Source organism: Pantherophis guttatus, chromosome 2 (genome assembly GCF_059756535.1).
Source record: "Pantherophis guttatus breed Tessera chromosome 2, ASM5975653v1, whole genome shotgun sequence".
Lineage (NCBI taxonomy): Eukaryota > Metazoa > Chordata > Lepidosauria > Squamata > Colubridae > Pantherophis > Pantherophis guttatus.
Window position 1 is genome coordinate 268272200 of NC_142064.1, and position 17733 is coordinate 268289932.

General features: G+C 41.4%; 1 protein-coding gene across 1 annotated transcript; it reads left to right on the plus strand.

The window, feature by feature from the left end:
• Nucleotides 1–1540: 1540 nt before the first annotated feature.
• Nucleotides 1541–15117, plus strand: LOC148115840 (vomeronasal type-2 receptor 26-like). The gene is made up of 6 exons (XM_087885254.1): nucleotides 1541–1764; nucleotides 2451–2739; nucleotides 6639–7433; nucleotides 9561–9773; nucleotides 12785–12911; nucleotides 14207–15117. The coding sequence occupies exons 1-6, from the start codon at nucleotides 1541–1543 to the stop codon at nucleotides 15115–15117; spliced, it is 2559 nt and encodes an 852-aa protein (XP_087741380.1).
• The last annotated feature ends 2616 nt before the right edge of the window (nucleotides 15118–17733 follow it).

Below are 17733 nucleotides of genomic sequence, written 5' to 3' on the forward strand. Positions count from 1 at the left end.
GAACTGGTAGCAAAGTGAAACCCACCCCTGCTCTAAGCCACTTTCTGTGTGTATATGGGCAAAAAATCAGGACACACCATCCTCCACCCTGTAGGCACCATGGCGATCTCTGCTGCAGACCTCACAGCTCAGTGTTTATTTAATAAAGTAAGAAACTTCAAAGCTTAAAGAATCTCAGTGTTTATATGAAGATGGAAAAACAACAGTATCAAACCAAAAAAAAACAACAAAACCCCTATCCACCTTATAACTTTCTCCCTCCCTAAGAGCTGAGGTGGCACAGTGGTTAGAGTGCTGTACTGCAGCTACTTCAGCTGACTGCTAGTTCAGCAGATCAGCGGATCAAATCTCACCGGCTCAAGGTTGACTCGGCCTTCCATCCTTCCGAGGTGGGTAAAATAAGGACCCAGATTGTTGGGGGCAATATGCTATACTAAATAGCATATTTAGTATACTGTCAATTGTTGTAAACCGCCCAGAGTCCTCGGAGAGTGGGCGGCATAGAAATACGATTAATAAAATAAATAAATAAATAAATAAATAAATAAATAAATAAATAAATAAATAAATAAATAAATAAATAAATAAATAAAATTATCCAATGATTCAGTCCACAGGCATACACCTTCCTGTCCCTCTGTAAGCTTCTCATTCAAGACTTGGCTTTCTAGAACAGGTGGGAAATGAAATTTTACTTCAGGCATGAGCAATTTTTAAAATCAACTGCAATTCAGGATTAATATATAAAGATCAGCACTCCAGGCTACTTCAGATGACTGCTAGCTGCAATTCCGGTGATCTCACCGGCTCAAGGTTGACTCAGCCTTCCATCCTTCCGAGGTCAGTAAAATGAGGACCCAGATTGCTGGGGGCAATTGGTGACTCTGTAAACCACTTGGAGAGGGCTATAAAAGCACTATGAAGCAGTATATAAGTGCTATTGCTATTGCTACTAATAGTAAAGAAAATCACAGATTTTACACACAGAGAATTAACGTTGGGGAGTGTTCAAGTGTACTGATTGCTTCCTTGTCTTTGATACTACATTGAAAGACAGCAGAACTCAGTTGCCTGGGTACTGAATTATCTTCATCAAGCATTACTTTCTGGACAAGTCCTGACAGGAAGGAGCACAATTGTAACAGAACAGAGTCCCAAGAGGTGCACCCGTAATTTTTCACTTTTTTTCCAGGTACCCTTCTGCATGTGGATCCCAGTAGAAGTTTAGATCCCTAGAGGAGAAGTTGCTGATTACAATGAATCACCATTCTGGTCTTTGAGACCTCTTCTGAAGCAACATGGAAAGGATCTTGCATCAGAAGAGGATAAATGCTTTAGATTACGCTCTGTGTGGCACAATTTTGAGAGAGGCAAGTGCCCCTGAATGCACCTCTCTCCTTTCCAGGTGAAGCTCAGTGTGTCTCTGTCTGAATCAGGAAAGCCCACTGGCATTTCCAGCTTGTGAGAGTGCTGTGCATTCTTCCAATTCTCCTTCTTCTTGTTTAGAAACAAAATGGGGATTGATTCAGCCTTATGAATTATGAATCTTCTACTTCTGCTTCTGCTTCTGATGCTGTTGACGTCCCAGCCAGTCTATGGGAAGCTTAAAATGAAGTGCCCGCTAAGTTTGGAGGAGAAAGATAGAAAAAAGCCATGGAGCTATTATAGGCCAGGAGACCATTTCATTAGTGTGGTCACCACAGCAACAATAAAGTCTCATTTACCATTGCCTTTCAACATGGCTCCTAACACACAATTACATTTGTAAGTCATTCAGTGTGATGGAGTTGCATTCCCTCCATCTGTAGTTCTAATACTCTCTCTCTCTCTCTCTCTTCTTCATATTTTACTTACTCCTACTACATATTGCTGTCTAATTTCCAGAATCATTTTAATTTCTATGGCTTCCCTTTTCTGTCTTCTTTATTGTAAGAGTCTGAAATCCAAAGATATGACAGAAAAATATCTGAAAGAAGTCCAGGTTATTTGCCTCTCTCCATCCAGGCCTTCATTCATGAACTTTTGTTTATAGTAATTACTGAAAGGGTTATGGTTGCCCCTGCAAAGCCTATTTCCATATTTTTATAACTGCTCATTGACATAAAATGAAGGTTGACTTGATGTCAGAGTTTCTTTTCTGGGTCACTTGTGAAACCATTCTCTTCCTTTTATGGTGGCTCTGGTTTTAATGAATGGATGATATTGAATGCTGGTTACTGGAGAATTGAAAATTAGGAGTGCTACAAACAATGATTCTTTGTATTTATGATTCCTAACCCTGGTGGAGGACTATCCGTATTCTCAACACTCATAAAAATTAAATGGTGATAGCAGATGCTTGTGAATCAGTATCATCTTAAAATGTAATAAGCTTGTGGAGACAAAGCGGAATACATGTTTTATTATTTCTATTAATGATGATGACAATAATATGAATATTTTTGCAGTAGTTTATCTACTCGTCAGTCTAGACTCCTCCACTACATTTTTGCCATTCAAGTTGTAAATAGGAACTCCCAGCTTCTACACAATCTCACTCTTGGACACAACATCCATGACAACTATTTGAACACACTTGGCACTTCAGATGCGTTGCTCGACATGCTGTCTACTGGGGAAGCCAATGTTCCCAACTTCAGCTGTGGAAAGAAGGACAACATTTTTACCCTTCTTGATGGAGCTTCCAGGGACATCTCCATCCAGATGTCAACATTAGTAGGCACCTACAAAGTCCCACAGGTTTGTGTGTGTTTTTCTCTATCTGATAAAGTGAGTGGGGTGGTAGTGCTTGAGTAATAGATTCCATCTTATTTACTCTGTTGAATTCAAGAGCTGTTTTTTTTTATCATGAAGAGAAATAAATACCCCCTTAAATAGAAAAATAATAATCCTTACCAAATTTGTGGTATTTTCAATAGTGAACAAATCCTTTATTCGTGGAAATAATTCCAATTGATTATCATATCTTCAACTGATAAAGCACACATGTCTTATGGACTCATAAGGATCCTACCATTAATTATCCACTTTATTTAAAAAGAATTACAAATACTTTAGCCAAGATGTTATTTTTAGCCTAATATATTCACAATCAAAGTAATAAAAAGGGGGGCAATAGAAACCTTGGAGAGGATTGAATTAGTTACTAGGTGAACTATTCAAAAAATAACCCAACTGATAATCCTTTCTACTAGCACATTTTTCTAAAAAAAAAAAAAAAGATACCTGCTATATAACATTGGAAGGTGGCAATAGTAATTTCTATATATAAAGAAAGGAATAAAAAAAGATTCCAGTTATTAGTATCCTATTCATCTAATAGATATTATGGCTAAAATATATGTTGGTTTCTTTGTGAGTCAAACATGAGAGTGGGTAGATAAAAAGTGCATTCCTTCCATTAAAACAAGCAAACTTTAGGCAGAGTCAATCCACTGTTAACCTTAGCTTTATCTTGAATCATCTAATTACAAAATATATTACTTGGGGAAACAGTGGTTTTCTCGCTTCAGAGAACTCAATGTAGCATTTGACATGGTGAACATAGAAATGTTATGGAGGAAATTGATTGCCTTTAAAATGGAACCCAGACTGTTGACTTTGATCAAAGCATTTTATACAAGCACTTGTTAGAGAATGTGTGGGCTCAATGGAACTATGAGAAATAGGATAAATTCTTACTAAGGAGCGAGACAAGGAGACATACTTGATTGATGATTATACAGTCTAGAGATTAACAATTTACCAGGACTAACAAAGGATTCTGAAGTACACATATCTAAGTTTCTAAACACTTTCTTGAATACTTTACTATATGCTTATGTTATGTAATTATTATCATACTTATTTATTTATTTATTTTATTTTATTTATTAGTCATATTTCTATGCCGCCCACTCTCCGAGGACTCTGGGCGGCTTACACCAAAGACAGTATACTAAATAGCATATTGCCCCCAACAATCTAGGTCCTCATTTTACCCACCTCGGAAGGATGGAAGGCTGAGTCAACCTTGAGCCGGTGAGATTTGATCCGCTGATCTGCTGGAACTAGCAGTCAGCTGAAGTAGCTGCAGTACTACACTCTAACCACTGCGCCACCTCAGCTCATAAATTGGATTGTGTAGGATATATAGAAGACTTGACTCCTAATCTCATAATAATTCTCTCAGTATTAATAAATCAAATTAAGTTAAAAATTGTGATCTTTGGAAAATGATTTCATAGCTCTATAGGTGGCTATTAACACATTTCATTATCTAGGTTAGTTGTTTCTGAGACTGGATTTTGGTTTCCGCATCACTGAAGGAGCTCACTTAGAGCAAAGGCGCCAAAATAAATCAATAAAAATCACAACTATCCATGGTCCTTAACCTCAATTAGCAATTTATAAATATATATATATATGGCCAAGGGTACCCCTATGCTCTTATACGGAGTTACAGTTCGGGGCTTCAAACTGTTATCACTACTAGAACAAACCCAATCAAAGCATCTGTGAAGTATTTGAGGGAGGGATAAAAGGACTCAGCTGCTACCCTCAGAGCTGAATTGAGAATTTATGCAATTTGTTCATTGTCTAAAATCAATTATTAGTGTAAAATTAAAGTGATAGAAACTGACAGACTCCCAAATCTGTATTTGTTAGAACAGAGAAAATTTCAGTTAAAGACCTCTTGGACTGCACAACTCACAAATTTTATTAGATCTTTGGTTTCCCTGTGTCTTGTATAACATAGAACATAGAATAATAGACTTGGAAGGGACCTTGGAAGTCTTCTGGTCCAACCTCTGCTTCAGGCAGGTGACCCTGTACCATTCCAGATAAGTGATTATCCAATCTCCTCTTAAAAGCTTCCAGTGATGGAGCATCCACAGAATAGGATAGGATAGGATGGGATGGGATGGGATGGGATGGGATGGGATGGGATGGGATGGGATGGGATGGGATGGGATGGGATGGGATGGGATGGGATGGGATGGGATGGGATGGGATAGGATAGGATAGAATAGAGAGCTGGAAGGGACCTTGGAGGTCTTCTAGTCCTCAAGCAGGAGAACCTATACCATCTCAGACAAGTGACTGTCCAGTCTCTTCTTAAAAGCCTCCAGTGATGGAGCACCCATAATTTCTGATGGCAATCTGTTCCACTGGTTAATTGTCCTCACTCTTAGGAAGTTTCTCCTTAATTCCAGGTTGCTTCTCTCTTTGATTACTTTCCAACCATTATTTCTTGTCCTGCCCTCTGGTGCTTTGGAGAATAATGTGACCCCCCCTCTTCTTTGTGGCAGCCCCTCAAATACTGGAATAAAATAACTGGAAATAACAGGATATTATAGGATAATATAATAGGATAACAACAGGATATGTATAGAAAGAATAGACCGCTGTATATAGCTGAAAAGAAAATGATATTTTGTTTTTTTGTTGTGTTACTTCTTGTTGTTTGTACATGTTTGATTTTAATGTTGTTTTAATGAGTTTAAAATAAAAAACTTTTTTTTAAAAAAAGGAAATAACAGGATAACTGGGCCTAAAAAGATTGCTGCACAAAAATCTGGGATATCAAAGCAGAGAAAGATATAGCTATCCTCAGGAAAGTTGGCACACTGAAAAGGATGACTCGCTAAAATTATACCTTCACAATTACCAAGTATTTCAAAACAGAAATAACTAAACATCATAGGACACTGTTTACTTTAACAAGATTTGAGCAGATGGACGCAGTGAATAAATATAGAACATTTACCAAGTTTCTTATAATGAAGAGACTTGTATTTGCAGAGCTCCAGGGATAGACGATTTGTATCTTTTATTCTACTTTTATATATGGTCTTATTAACATTATGATTTCTATGTTCTGTATCTTGATATGGCCAAATGACTAATCAACAATAAACTATTTAAAAAGATTTATTTATTTATTTATTTATTGCGATTTATATGCCGCCTTTCTCCCTAGGGACTCAAGGCGGCTTACAAAATGACAACTTCAATACAAATCACAATACAATACCAAATTAAAATCAGTAACCCAATTAAAAAACGATTTAAAATTATACCAGTGTACCCCCAAACGGATCAGTTTAATTGGCGGAAGAGCCACGTCTTCAGCTCGCGACGGAAGGAAAGACGGTCGGGGGCTGTCCTGAGCTCAGTGGGCAATCCATTCCAGAGGGTCGGGGCTCCCACAGAGAACGCCCTCCCCCTGGGGGTCGTCAGCCGACATTGTTTGGCCGACGGCACCCTGAGGAGGCCGACTCTGTGAGAGCGCACAGGACGATGGGAGAACGGCTGGAGATGGTCCTGCAAGTACCCCGGGCCTAAGCCATGAAGGGCTTTATAGGTGAGCACCAGCACCTTGAAACGTATCCGGAGTGCCACCGGTAGCCAGTGCAGCTCACGCAGGAGAGGTGTTACACGGGAGTATCTAGACGCCCCCGTAACTACCCGCGCGGCTGCATTTTGGACTAGCTGAAGCCTCCGGACACATCCCAAGGGCAGCCCCATGTAGAGGGTGTTTGATGCTTGTTTGATGCTAAAGATGCTTGAGAACCAAGTGTATTTGTTAAAAGCAAATATTTTGGACTTGATCTGATACCCAAATATAATACAGCCTTCTTTATTACTTTTTCAAGATGAGTTATGCAAGTGGTTCAGTGGCTCTTAGTGATAAAAGTCAATTCCCTTTTTTCCACCGGATGGTGCCCAAAGAAGGGATCCAGTACCCAGGAATCATCCAACTGCTCCTCCATTTCAGATGGACCTTGATTGGTCTCTTTGCTTCAGACACGGAGAATGGAGAGAATTTCATGAGGACTTTTACTCTTATGCTAGTCAGGAATGGAATTTGTGTTGTTATATCACGACGATTCTCAACGACTGGAGATGCAGCGCCCCTCAGGGATGCCCTCTCTAAGTGGAGACAAGTCAATGTCTTTGTTCACTTCACAGAATACGATTCCTTTGGGGACAGAATTCTTCTTTTCCATTCAAACCTTGGAGGTTTGCCAGGGACCATTGAAGGGAAAGTCTGGATCATCTCACCCCTTGCGAAACTGACAATGAGAAGGCGCAGATTTTTCAAATATGTCCATAGTGTTTGGAACTTTGTTGTCAGGGGTAAAGAAAGACCTAAGGATGATGGCTTTGAACCCATTCTCTTCGTACAACCTCAGTTTCAAGATCAGTCCTTTCATTGTTCTTTTTCAAAGCGGTTGTTTTCTATCAAGGGCCGCAGAAAATGCATCCAGAAAGCACCACTGAGGACTCAAAAGAAAAGGAACAGCATCAAAATACCAAATGATCGCCATGTTTACAATATCGTTAAGACTCTGGCCCATGCCTTGAGTGCTGCATATTCATCCAGATCCAGGTCGATAAGGAAGGCAGGCGAGGAGAGGTTGATGGCTTCAAGGCTGCAGCCATGGCAGGTACGGGGCCCAGACAAGGATGCATCAAAGCTAGTTCCTTTGGAGAAGGTATACAAATGAGAGGGAGGAGAACCTTCTCAGCTCCCTACTGCCACAAAAGACCAACAGGTTAGGCAAATCTAACCGTTGGGAGCATAATGTTCCATAAAGAGGACATTATGAGATATATATTATTATATATTATAATATAGATGAGAGAGAGAGAGAGAGATGATAGATAAAGAGAGAGGGGGGGGAGATACTGTGTTTCCCTGAAAATAAGACTCTATCTTATATTTTTTTGAACCCCGAAATAAGCGCTTGGTCTTATTTTCAGGGAGGTCTTATTATTTTGGGGCGTGTGGAGCAAGATGGGGCTCCTCTTGCCGTCTTACCTGATTTCCAGCTCTGCATTTAAATATTTTCAGGGGGAGGCTGAAAATTACTTGAGTACAATTTTACAAATAGATTTTATCGATTTAATTACCACACCATCCAGATCTCACCTAACTAGATTCCTAATAAATAGATCAGGAGATAGTTTTTAATCATTCACTAAAATCAAGTTATATCACCAGCATTCCCACAATCTATTAAGGAAGTTTAATTATATGAGGGAATGACATTGGCAACGAAAGAAGAAATGCTTCCTAGGAATGATCAGATACGATGCAGGGAGACCACAGGTGCATAAAAGGCAGACAAAGAAATTTTGAAAGGATCTGTTGTGGCCCACCAGCGGATCTGGCAGCAGATTCGGACAGTGAGGAGGTTGGGGAGGAACATGGGCCAGTCCTGAAGTCCGCGGAAGACTCTGACACATGCTCTACGTCAGAGGCAGAGATGGGACCAGGGCAGGGGTGGGTTCTAAATTTTTTTACTACCGGTTCTGTAGGCGTGGCTTATTTTGTGGGTGTGGCTTGGAGGTCATGTGACTAGGTGGGCGTGGCTAGCTGGTCAGAGTCATTTCTGGAAGGTCCTCGCACTTACGACCAGTCCTCGCACTTACGACCCGACTCATTTGTTTGCTTTTAACACTGATCAGCTGTAGGACGGCCCTTTGAAGCCCCGCGGCAAGAGTTTAAACAGTTTTTTTCCCTCTAGTCATCAGCTGGGACTCAGGAGGCAGCAATAGATTGGGGGTGGGACCAAATAAAAGGTAAGAATAACGTGGGGGGGGGAGTGGGAGGGCGGGGGGAACCGGTTCGGTGACGTCATATCATCACCGCTACCGGCTCGGCCGAACTGGACCGAACCGGGAGGAACCAACCACTGGGCCAGGGCCATATGACAGGTATCAGCTGCCTTCAGAGTCAGACATCAGTGAGGTGGATGAACAGTTGGAACCTGTTCCCAGTATGCGCATGTGCAGAGTTGCTAGACAAAGAGAACAGCTAAGGAACAAGGGTCGACTTGGGAGTAAGGCCACAGGTGGACGATGAAGGGCCCCTCCCATAGGGAATAAAAGAGGAGTGGAAGGGGAGGAGTGTTTGCAGGAGACAATTAGTTCATTCCTGCATTCTTGCCAAGTATTGCAGTGTCTGAAAGATATCACCACTCTCTAAGCCTGATAAAGGTCGGTAATTGTGAACTATCGTGAAAGACTGTGGGAGAGGAAAGACTTTGCTGGAGAGGAATTCACTGAAAATTAAATAAAAGGGGTTTATCGAGACGAGGACTCGACTTCGTGCTGTTGGGGAAGCCTAGGTCAGAACAGGATCCTCCCTAACTTTTCAAGCTTAAAAAGGAGTTGTTGGGAGGTTAGCACTTTCAGAGTTGCGAGATTCTGTTAATGTAACCTTATGATAAAGTAGAATTAGCTCATCTGGTGTACCTGGGAGAAGATTAGCCCGGCAAATTACTTCATGACAAGTCCATGCTTTCCAGGAATCTCTCTGTTCTGTTCAAGTAGTTTATGAATATCTTATTTATTTGTAACCTGCTCCAGAATTTTCCTTATAATTGAACAATTTTACCAATTATTTATTTTCTCTATGTACTGTATCTTTTGAACATATTGGTAAATCTTGTTCTCCCAACTAATTGCAAGTTAAGCAATTGTAGAAGAAAGATTCAAATGGGAAAGCACCACATGGGATAAGAAACGACGTTTTCTTGTTTAAAATTCCTGTATGTTCCTATTTTTAGTTCCATCCCTTTCTGGAAAAGAATGAGTTTTGCAATCTTTCCAACTTTAAAGTGTATTTGGACCAAAATGGAGATGTAAAAGCAGATCTGGACATCATGAGCTTAGTTTTTCTCCCCAATGAGGAACCCATCCAAGACCAACTAGGAAGATTTGAAAGACAAAGACTTATTATCAATGAAGATTCACTTTTGCGGTTAAAGTTGCTGAACAAGGTGGGGAAAATATTCTTTGTTTTCCAAAGCCGGTTCTGGAGAACCGGTAGCGGAAATTTTGAGTAGTTTGGAGAACCGGTAGTAAAAATACGGACTGGCCCCACCCCCATCTATTGTCTGCCTCCTGAGTCCCAGCTGATTGGGAGGGAATGGGAATTTTGCAGTAACCATCCCCTGGAGTGGGGAGGGAATGGAGATTTTACAGTATCCTTCTCCTGGAGTGGGGTGGGAATGGAGATTTTACAGTATCCTTCCCCTGCCATGCCCACCAAGCCACATTGACCAAAGTGTCCTTCAATTGCTATAATATGGTACACCATTTTAATCTTATATACTATAGCCATGTCCAACATGGGATGCTGAGCAATGATTCTTTAGGACATAGGTCATGCCCTCTGCATTTAGTATCTCGATAAAACTGGTGAGAGAGGTTCTCACATTCTGGGGGGATTATAGTGCTGATAGGATCAACGTGGATTGTTCCTTGGCAAAACTCTGAGTTCAAAGAAGAAGGCAATTCTGTTGACCAATGGCTGATATTGATGAAATTGAATCAAGTCAGGATGGGGATCCTGTGGGTCCCAGTGGGAAATAAGCTTTAAATTGGGATTCAAGGTTGACTCAGCCTTCCATCCTTCCGGGGTCAGTAAAATGAGGAGCCAGATATTTTTTTTTTAATTTGATTTATATGCCGCCCTTCTCTGGAGACTCAGGGCGGCTTACAATGCACTAAGCAATTGTAAGCCGCCCTGATTATTGGGGGCAATAGGCTGACTCTGTAAACTGCTTAGACGGCTGTAAACAGGGGTGAAATCCAGCAGGTTCTGAGAGGTTCTGGAGAACCGGTAGCAGAAATTTTGAGCAGTTCAAAGAACAGATGGCGGAAATTTTGAGTAGTTTGGAGAACCGGCAAATACCACCTCTGGCTGGCCCCAGAGAGGGGTGGGAATGGAGATTTTGCAATATCCTTCCCCTGCCATGCCCACCAAGCCACACCCACCAAGCCTCACCATGCCCACCAAGCCACGCCCACAGAACCGGTAATAAAAAAAATTGGATTTCACTACTGGCTGTAAAGCACTGTGAAGCAGAAGTCTAAGTGCTATCGCTATTCACTTTGTCCTGACTCTGGACAGTGTCCATATGAAAGAGCAGGTCCATGAAAACCAGAAAACCAACGTGCTGAAATATATCTTTTACCCAAAGAAATGTGCTTCCTGACCTCAGAAGTAAAGAGGGACAATTTGAAAGGAAATGCTAGTTAGCTTTAGCCTTTGGCTTGTAGGAGGCAGTTCATTTAAAAACCCTTGAATGCCACTGTTTAACTTGATTGTTAGCTACCTTAAGTCTCTCTGGGCAAAAAAAGGAAGCTCCAAATATAACTACAAAGAAACGTATGTCTGCCTTTCCATGCCAGTTGTTGTCATTGTAGTTTTTCAACGGAAAGGATCTTTTCTTGGATACCTAGCTTAGCCTTAGAAATATTCCTTTTTGACACGGGGCTCAAACTCATGTCCTACTTGCTGCAGCAAAAGATTCCTGACTTACCCTTTTTGACGGACACATTCCCATGACCCAACCTCCATCTCACCTCAGTTCTAGAAACTAGGCAGTAAATATCATCAGCATAGCAGCCATATAAATGTAGCAAATAAATGTACAAAGGAACAAAGAAAATCACTTTTCACGTTGACAGCATTCATTTGCATTGGATTTTTTCTTTGTACCCTGTTTCCCCCGAAAATAAGACATCCCTTGATAATAAGCCCAATCGGGCTTTTGAACGCATGCGCTAAAATAAGCCTGCCTCCAAAAATAAGCCCTCCCGGAAAATATTTAAAAACGCAGAGCTGGAAATCAGGTGAGACGACAAGAGGAGCCCCATCTTGCTCCACGCACCCCAAAATAATAATGTCAAATTTCCGAAAGATGCCCTAATTAATTCATGAGCCGTGATCCCAACTTCAAAGGAAATATATTCATTTATTAGGAGCAACATTCCGGCAATACTCGGATGCAGTTAGGACTGATCCTACGTAGATTTACGTTCCCCTATGACCCTGTCTCTCCCCTCCTCTCTGGCCATGTCATAAATCACATTCTCCAATTAACCACTTTGGCTGGCTGTGAAACCTAACACCCTCCTTCTGATTGCGGTCAGAAAGAATGCATGGAATTCACTTCAGTTCTCCCTCCCTCCTGCTCATGGCAACTTGAAAGCTTTGCAAGTTGACAAATAAGACTTCCCCGAAAATATGGCCATGCGCTTATTTCAGGGTTCAAAGAAATATAAGACTGGGTCTTATTTTCGGGGAACCACAGTATCTGAACTGAGATAACTGGGATAACCAGGAGATGGTTTTCAACTATTTTCAAAGCTTGGCAATGTTTAACATAGTCTAAAAGAAACCTTTCTAGAATCTACTGGTAAGAGGTATCTTCCTTCATCACAGTTTTATTCTACTGTAATAAATATAAATATAATAATAAATAATAAATAAATATAATACAATCATGTTTAATAAATCTTTTAGAGCAAATTTGGTAGTACAGGGGTTTAAGGCACCCTGTTATTAAGCTGGTTATTAAGACCAGCTGCCTGCAATTACTGCAGGGTTCGAATCTCGCCAAGGCTCAAGGTCGACTCAGCCTTCCATCCTTTCTAAGGTAGGTGAAATGAGGACCCAGTTTGTGGGGGCAATAAGCTGACTTTGTATAAATATACAAAAGTATGAAAGCTATTGCTTAACGCATTGTAAGCCGCCCTGAGTCTTCAGAGAAGGGCAGCATATAAATCAAATTTAAAAAAAAAATTTAACTATAAAATTTCAGATGGGATCTGAAATAGGCCCCTATCGCCTCACTGGAGCAAGTGAGATGGGTCAGTCTAGTTGGGTGATATTTCGCACTGATCTAAGCGAAGGCCAAACTACTTGACTTGTCTACGTCAATTTTCTGTGGATGGTGAGTCCCAACATATTTACTTTGGGTTTCCTTGTTTCTCTGCTTAGTCTCTGCCTCAGTCCAAATGTGTGGAAAACTGTTATCCTGGATTTGTCAAGCGGGCTCGAGAAGGAGAACCAGTTTGCTGCTACGACTGCATTCCTTGTCCAGAGGGGACAATCTCTACTCAGGAAGGTGGGTGACACTGGAAACCTTGTAGAAATGGATTAATCCAAAGCACTTTGATGACAGTGCATGTTAAAAAATGCATTGAGGCTCAACTGTTCTCCTCTTTATTATCAAAATGCCCAATCTTTTAACTATGGAGAAAAATATCAAAAAGATCTTGAGAAGATGGGGCTGGGAAGAGATAGGGCATTGTGGCAGAATGGGCAAGCTTTATCTCTGCCAGAGAAAACATTGCTTCTGCTTTTTAGTTTTTATGGATCCTTCTATATTTACTTTCCTAGGAACATAAGAATTCTTTGAAATTTGAGCAACTGTCTCAAGACGATGTCCTGAAAAGATTATTGCAATGCATTCCACATGGGTCTTTTCTTAAGGATCAGTGGGAAGGTATCACTGGTCCACAGTGAAGTGGTGCGGACAATTAGAGTTGCACCTCATTACACCCATATTCCCACTGGTCCAAGTAGCCATTCCAGATTATTAGCATGACTAGCTTTCTCTGACAGCCAACTAGAGTTTATGAGAGAGACCTCCTCTCATAAGGAGGTCATGTGGCAGTATTCAGGATGTTTGCCTAGAAAAATTAAAAGGTAAAGGTTTCCCTCGCACATATGTGCTAGTCGTTCCCGACTCTAGGGGGCGGCAGTGCTCATCTCCATTTCTAAGCCGAGGAGCCAGTGCTGTCCAAAGACGTCTCCGTGGTCATGTGGCCGGCATGACTAAATGCCAAAGGCACACAGAATGCTGTTACCTTCCCACCAAAGGTTTCTCTACTTGCATTTTTTATATGCTTTTGAACTGCTAGGTTGGAAGAAGCTGGGACAAGTAACGGGAGCTCACCTCGTTACGTGTCACTAGGGATTTGAACCGCTGAACTGCCGACCTTTCGATCAACAAACTCAGCATCTTAGCCACTGAGCCATCACGTCCCATTAAGTGATTCATTACTTACTTTTAATGATCTAGGTTGCTGTGAAGGTTCTGCACCCTACACAGGAAATCTTTCACCTCCTATGGCTCCCCTATATTTCATAGATCTTTATATTTCTTTTGTTTTTTTAGAAAATGATATTCGTTTTTTTAGAAATGATGTTTTTTTAGAAAATAGAATAGAATTCTTTATTGGCCAAGTGTGATTGGACACGCAAGGAATTTGATATTCATTTTAACATTTTTCTGTAAAATTGTTAAGAAATGCATCTTGGAACATTGTTCTGGTAATAGATGTTTTCCCAAGAAAGTATTTCTTGAAAGGTAAAAGTGAAGAATCTTATAGAAATATTGCTTTTGGGTTTTGTCAGATATGGAAAAATGTACCAAATGTCCGGATGATAAATATCCAAATGAGAACCGAGTCCAATGTATTCCCAAAAGAGTAACCTTCCTATCTTACGACGAACATCTGGGTATCATCCTGATCCCTTTTGCCCTACTTCTGTTCCTAACCACAGTTCTTGTTTTACTCATATTCATTAAATACCGAGAAACTCCCATTGTCAAAGCCAACAACCGGGACCTATCTTACATCCTCCTGGGCTCCCACCTACTTTGCCTCTTGTCGCCTTTTCTCTTTATTGGTCAACCAAGGAAGACCACTTGCCTTCTCCGACAAACATTTTTCAGCATTATCTTCTCAGTTGCCATTTCTTCTCTCTTGGCCAAAAGTATTACCGTGGTTCTGGCTTTCATGGCCACAAAACCAGGAAACCGAGTGAAAAGATGGTTGGGGAAGAGCTTGGCCAATTCCATTATCCTTTCTTGTTCTGCTGTTGAAATTATCATCTGCTCCATCTGGCTGGGAGTTTCTCCCCCATTCCCTGACTCTGACTTCCACTCCCAGCCTGGAGAGATCATCCTACAATGCAACGAAGGCTCTGTTGTCATGTTCTACATCACCCTCAGCTACATGGGCTTCCTGGCTGCCATCTGCTTCACGGTGGCTTTCCTGGCCAGGAATCTCCCTGGAGCCTTCAATGAAGCCAAGCTGATCACCTTCAGCATGCTGGTCTTCTGCAGTGTCTGGGTGACATTTGTGCCCACCTACCTGAGCACCAAAGGGAAATACATGGTGGCTGTGCAGGTCTTCTCCATCTTGGCCTCCAATGCTGGGCTGCTGGGCTGCATCTTCATCTCCAAGTGCTATATTATCATTTTGAGGCCTGACCTGAATACAAAGGAACAACTTACAACCAGAAGAAATGTAAAAAATTGACAGAGGAATTTCAAGTCTCAAAACGTTCCAACAGGCCACACCTAAAAAATGGTCCACGTTGTTCTCCATACGTGAGTGGGCAACGACTTTGCTTGAAGCAATTAAAGGGCAGCTGGAAGAGCCCCCAATATTTGTCCAGTGCAATTCCAAGATATACACATCATCTCTGTTGAACCCTCAAAGGAGCATATCTGTCCTCTGGCCTTAGCCTGAGAAGCTACATTCAGGTTTTTGAAATATGACATTTCTGCAACGAGAGTCTGGTTGATATGGCAGAAACATAGCAGATATTTTCAACAGAGACTTGTGAATTTGGAAAATGAGGGGCAGTTGTTGGGAAAGTTCCCAATTAAAGGAAACCTAAGGAAAGGTTTTATTATTAAGAACCAAACCAGGATATTTGATCCTGGACTCGGAATGACCAGAGTGATTTGTGGTAAATAAGGAACCACGTAAGACTTTCTATGAATACAATAACAGACAGTTAACTTGGAACTTTAACTTTGCTGTTTAACCTCTGAACTATTTCATATATGTAATGTATGGACAGGTCAATAGAGTTGCACATAAATGTACAAGCTGATAAATTTTGGACCTGCCTTGAAGCAGGGTGGAACTATTGTTGTTCCAAGTCAACCTTCAACTAGAGGGGATAATATGTGTTTTTGTCCTTCATTTTTTAATTCATATTTTCAATGCTTTTGACTAGTATTATTTTGCCTCTGTTTAATTTTATTTCTTTTGTATTTTGGATTTTAATCTTTTGAATAAAATAATTTTTTTTAAAAAGAAACATGTGAGGGGGGGGGGAGGATCTCTAAAAATGTTTTCACAATCCACGAGCCAGAAAGAGGTGCATACAGGGGTGGGATTCAGCCAGTTTGGATCAATTCAGGCAAACTGGTTGTTCATTTTAATCTGGTTCGTCAAACCGGTTGTTCCAAGGACTGGCTGACCCCACCTAACCCACCCTGCCCCTCCCCTCCCCTCCCAGGAGTCTACACATGGCCCGTTTTGGATGCCAGGTAAGTGCAGGGCACGCACGGAGGCTCTGGGAGGGCAAAGAACAGGCCTATCGGAAGTACCAGAAGTTGAAAAACGGGCCCATTTCCAGCCTCTTCTGGAGCCCGGGGAAGGCCTTTTTTGCCTTCCCAGAGGCTCAAGGAAAGCCTCCAGAGCCTGGGGAGGGTGAAAAATGGACCTACCAGAAGTACCGGAAGTCTGAAAATGGGCCCATTTCTGGCCTCCAGAGGGTCTCCGGTGCCCGGGGGAGGCCCTTTTCGCCCTCCTGGAGGATCCAGGAAAGCCTCCAGAGCCTGGGGAGGGCAAAAATGCCCCCCCATATTGCAGGAGGTCGAGTAGGCCACACCTCCATGGCCACGCCAACCCAGCAACCAGGCAGTGAACCAGTTGCTGAAATTTTTCAATCCCACCCCTGGGTGTATGCACACACACACATGTACACATATACACATACATATAGAGAGATAGAGACAGAGACAGAGACAGAGATAGATAGATAGACAGACAGATGATGATATAGATCAGGGGTGTCAAACTCAAGGCCTGGGGCTACTTAGATCTGGCCTGCGGGGCTGCCCTGGAAACAGTGAAGGACCAGCCCATGGTGCTTCTGCCAGTGAAATGGAGCTTGGGAGGGCAGCCCACCCGAGCTCCCTTTTATTTATTCATTTATTCATTTATTTTATTCAATTTGTATACCGCCCTTCTCCTAGTGGACTCAGGGCAGTGCACAGCCAGAACTAAAACACATACCAATACAAAATTTAAAATTATTAAAAGAATTATATAACTGTGGCCCAAAATTTAAAACATTGAAAACTAAAACCCATTTGACAATTTAAAAAGCTAAAAAAGGCTAAAAAGGGGGGGGGGTTCACGCCAGCCCTGCTTGATGGAAAAGAAAAGTTTTCAGGGCACGGTGAAAGACCCGGAGATCCGATATCCTTCGGATCTCCGGGGGCAAATCGTTCCAGAGGGCAGGAGCTGCCACAGAGAAGGCCCTCCCCCTGGGGGTCGCCAGCCGACATTGTCTGTGTCAGATGTAAATGCCTTATTCCCTATTGTGTAAATAATGTATATATGGGGTATCAGGGGTTAACTTATTCTTTGTTTCTTAATGTATTCATAATTCACCACTCCCACTCTTGGCTCCACCCTTTGTATATATAAGGAGCCACCTTCACCATTTTCTTTGCTTCTATCTGTGAATATTCAGTGAATATAGAATGCCTACTATAATTAAAGAGAAATATATTTGAAACTCTAACTCTCATTATTATTATTGAGTCTGATCCTAAAAATATTGCAACAAACTGGTAGCAGAGGATGGTTAATTGACTCAATAAATAACTAAAAATGTATAAGAAAGATAGGCCCAACACCAGGGCCTACAGCAAAGAAATAGAAACTGAACAAGAAATAATCAACGAATCCACAAACGCGATTTCGAGAGAATCCGAAGAATACACCACTGAAGAAGAAGAACTAATAAATGAAAATGATGGCCAGGAGGAAATCGAAATAGAAAATAACGAACTCAGGTCAGAGATACTGAAGCTTTTAAAAAGCCAGAAGAATGATGAAAGCCTCATC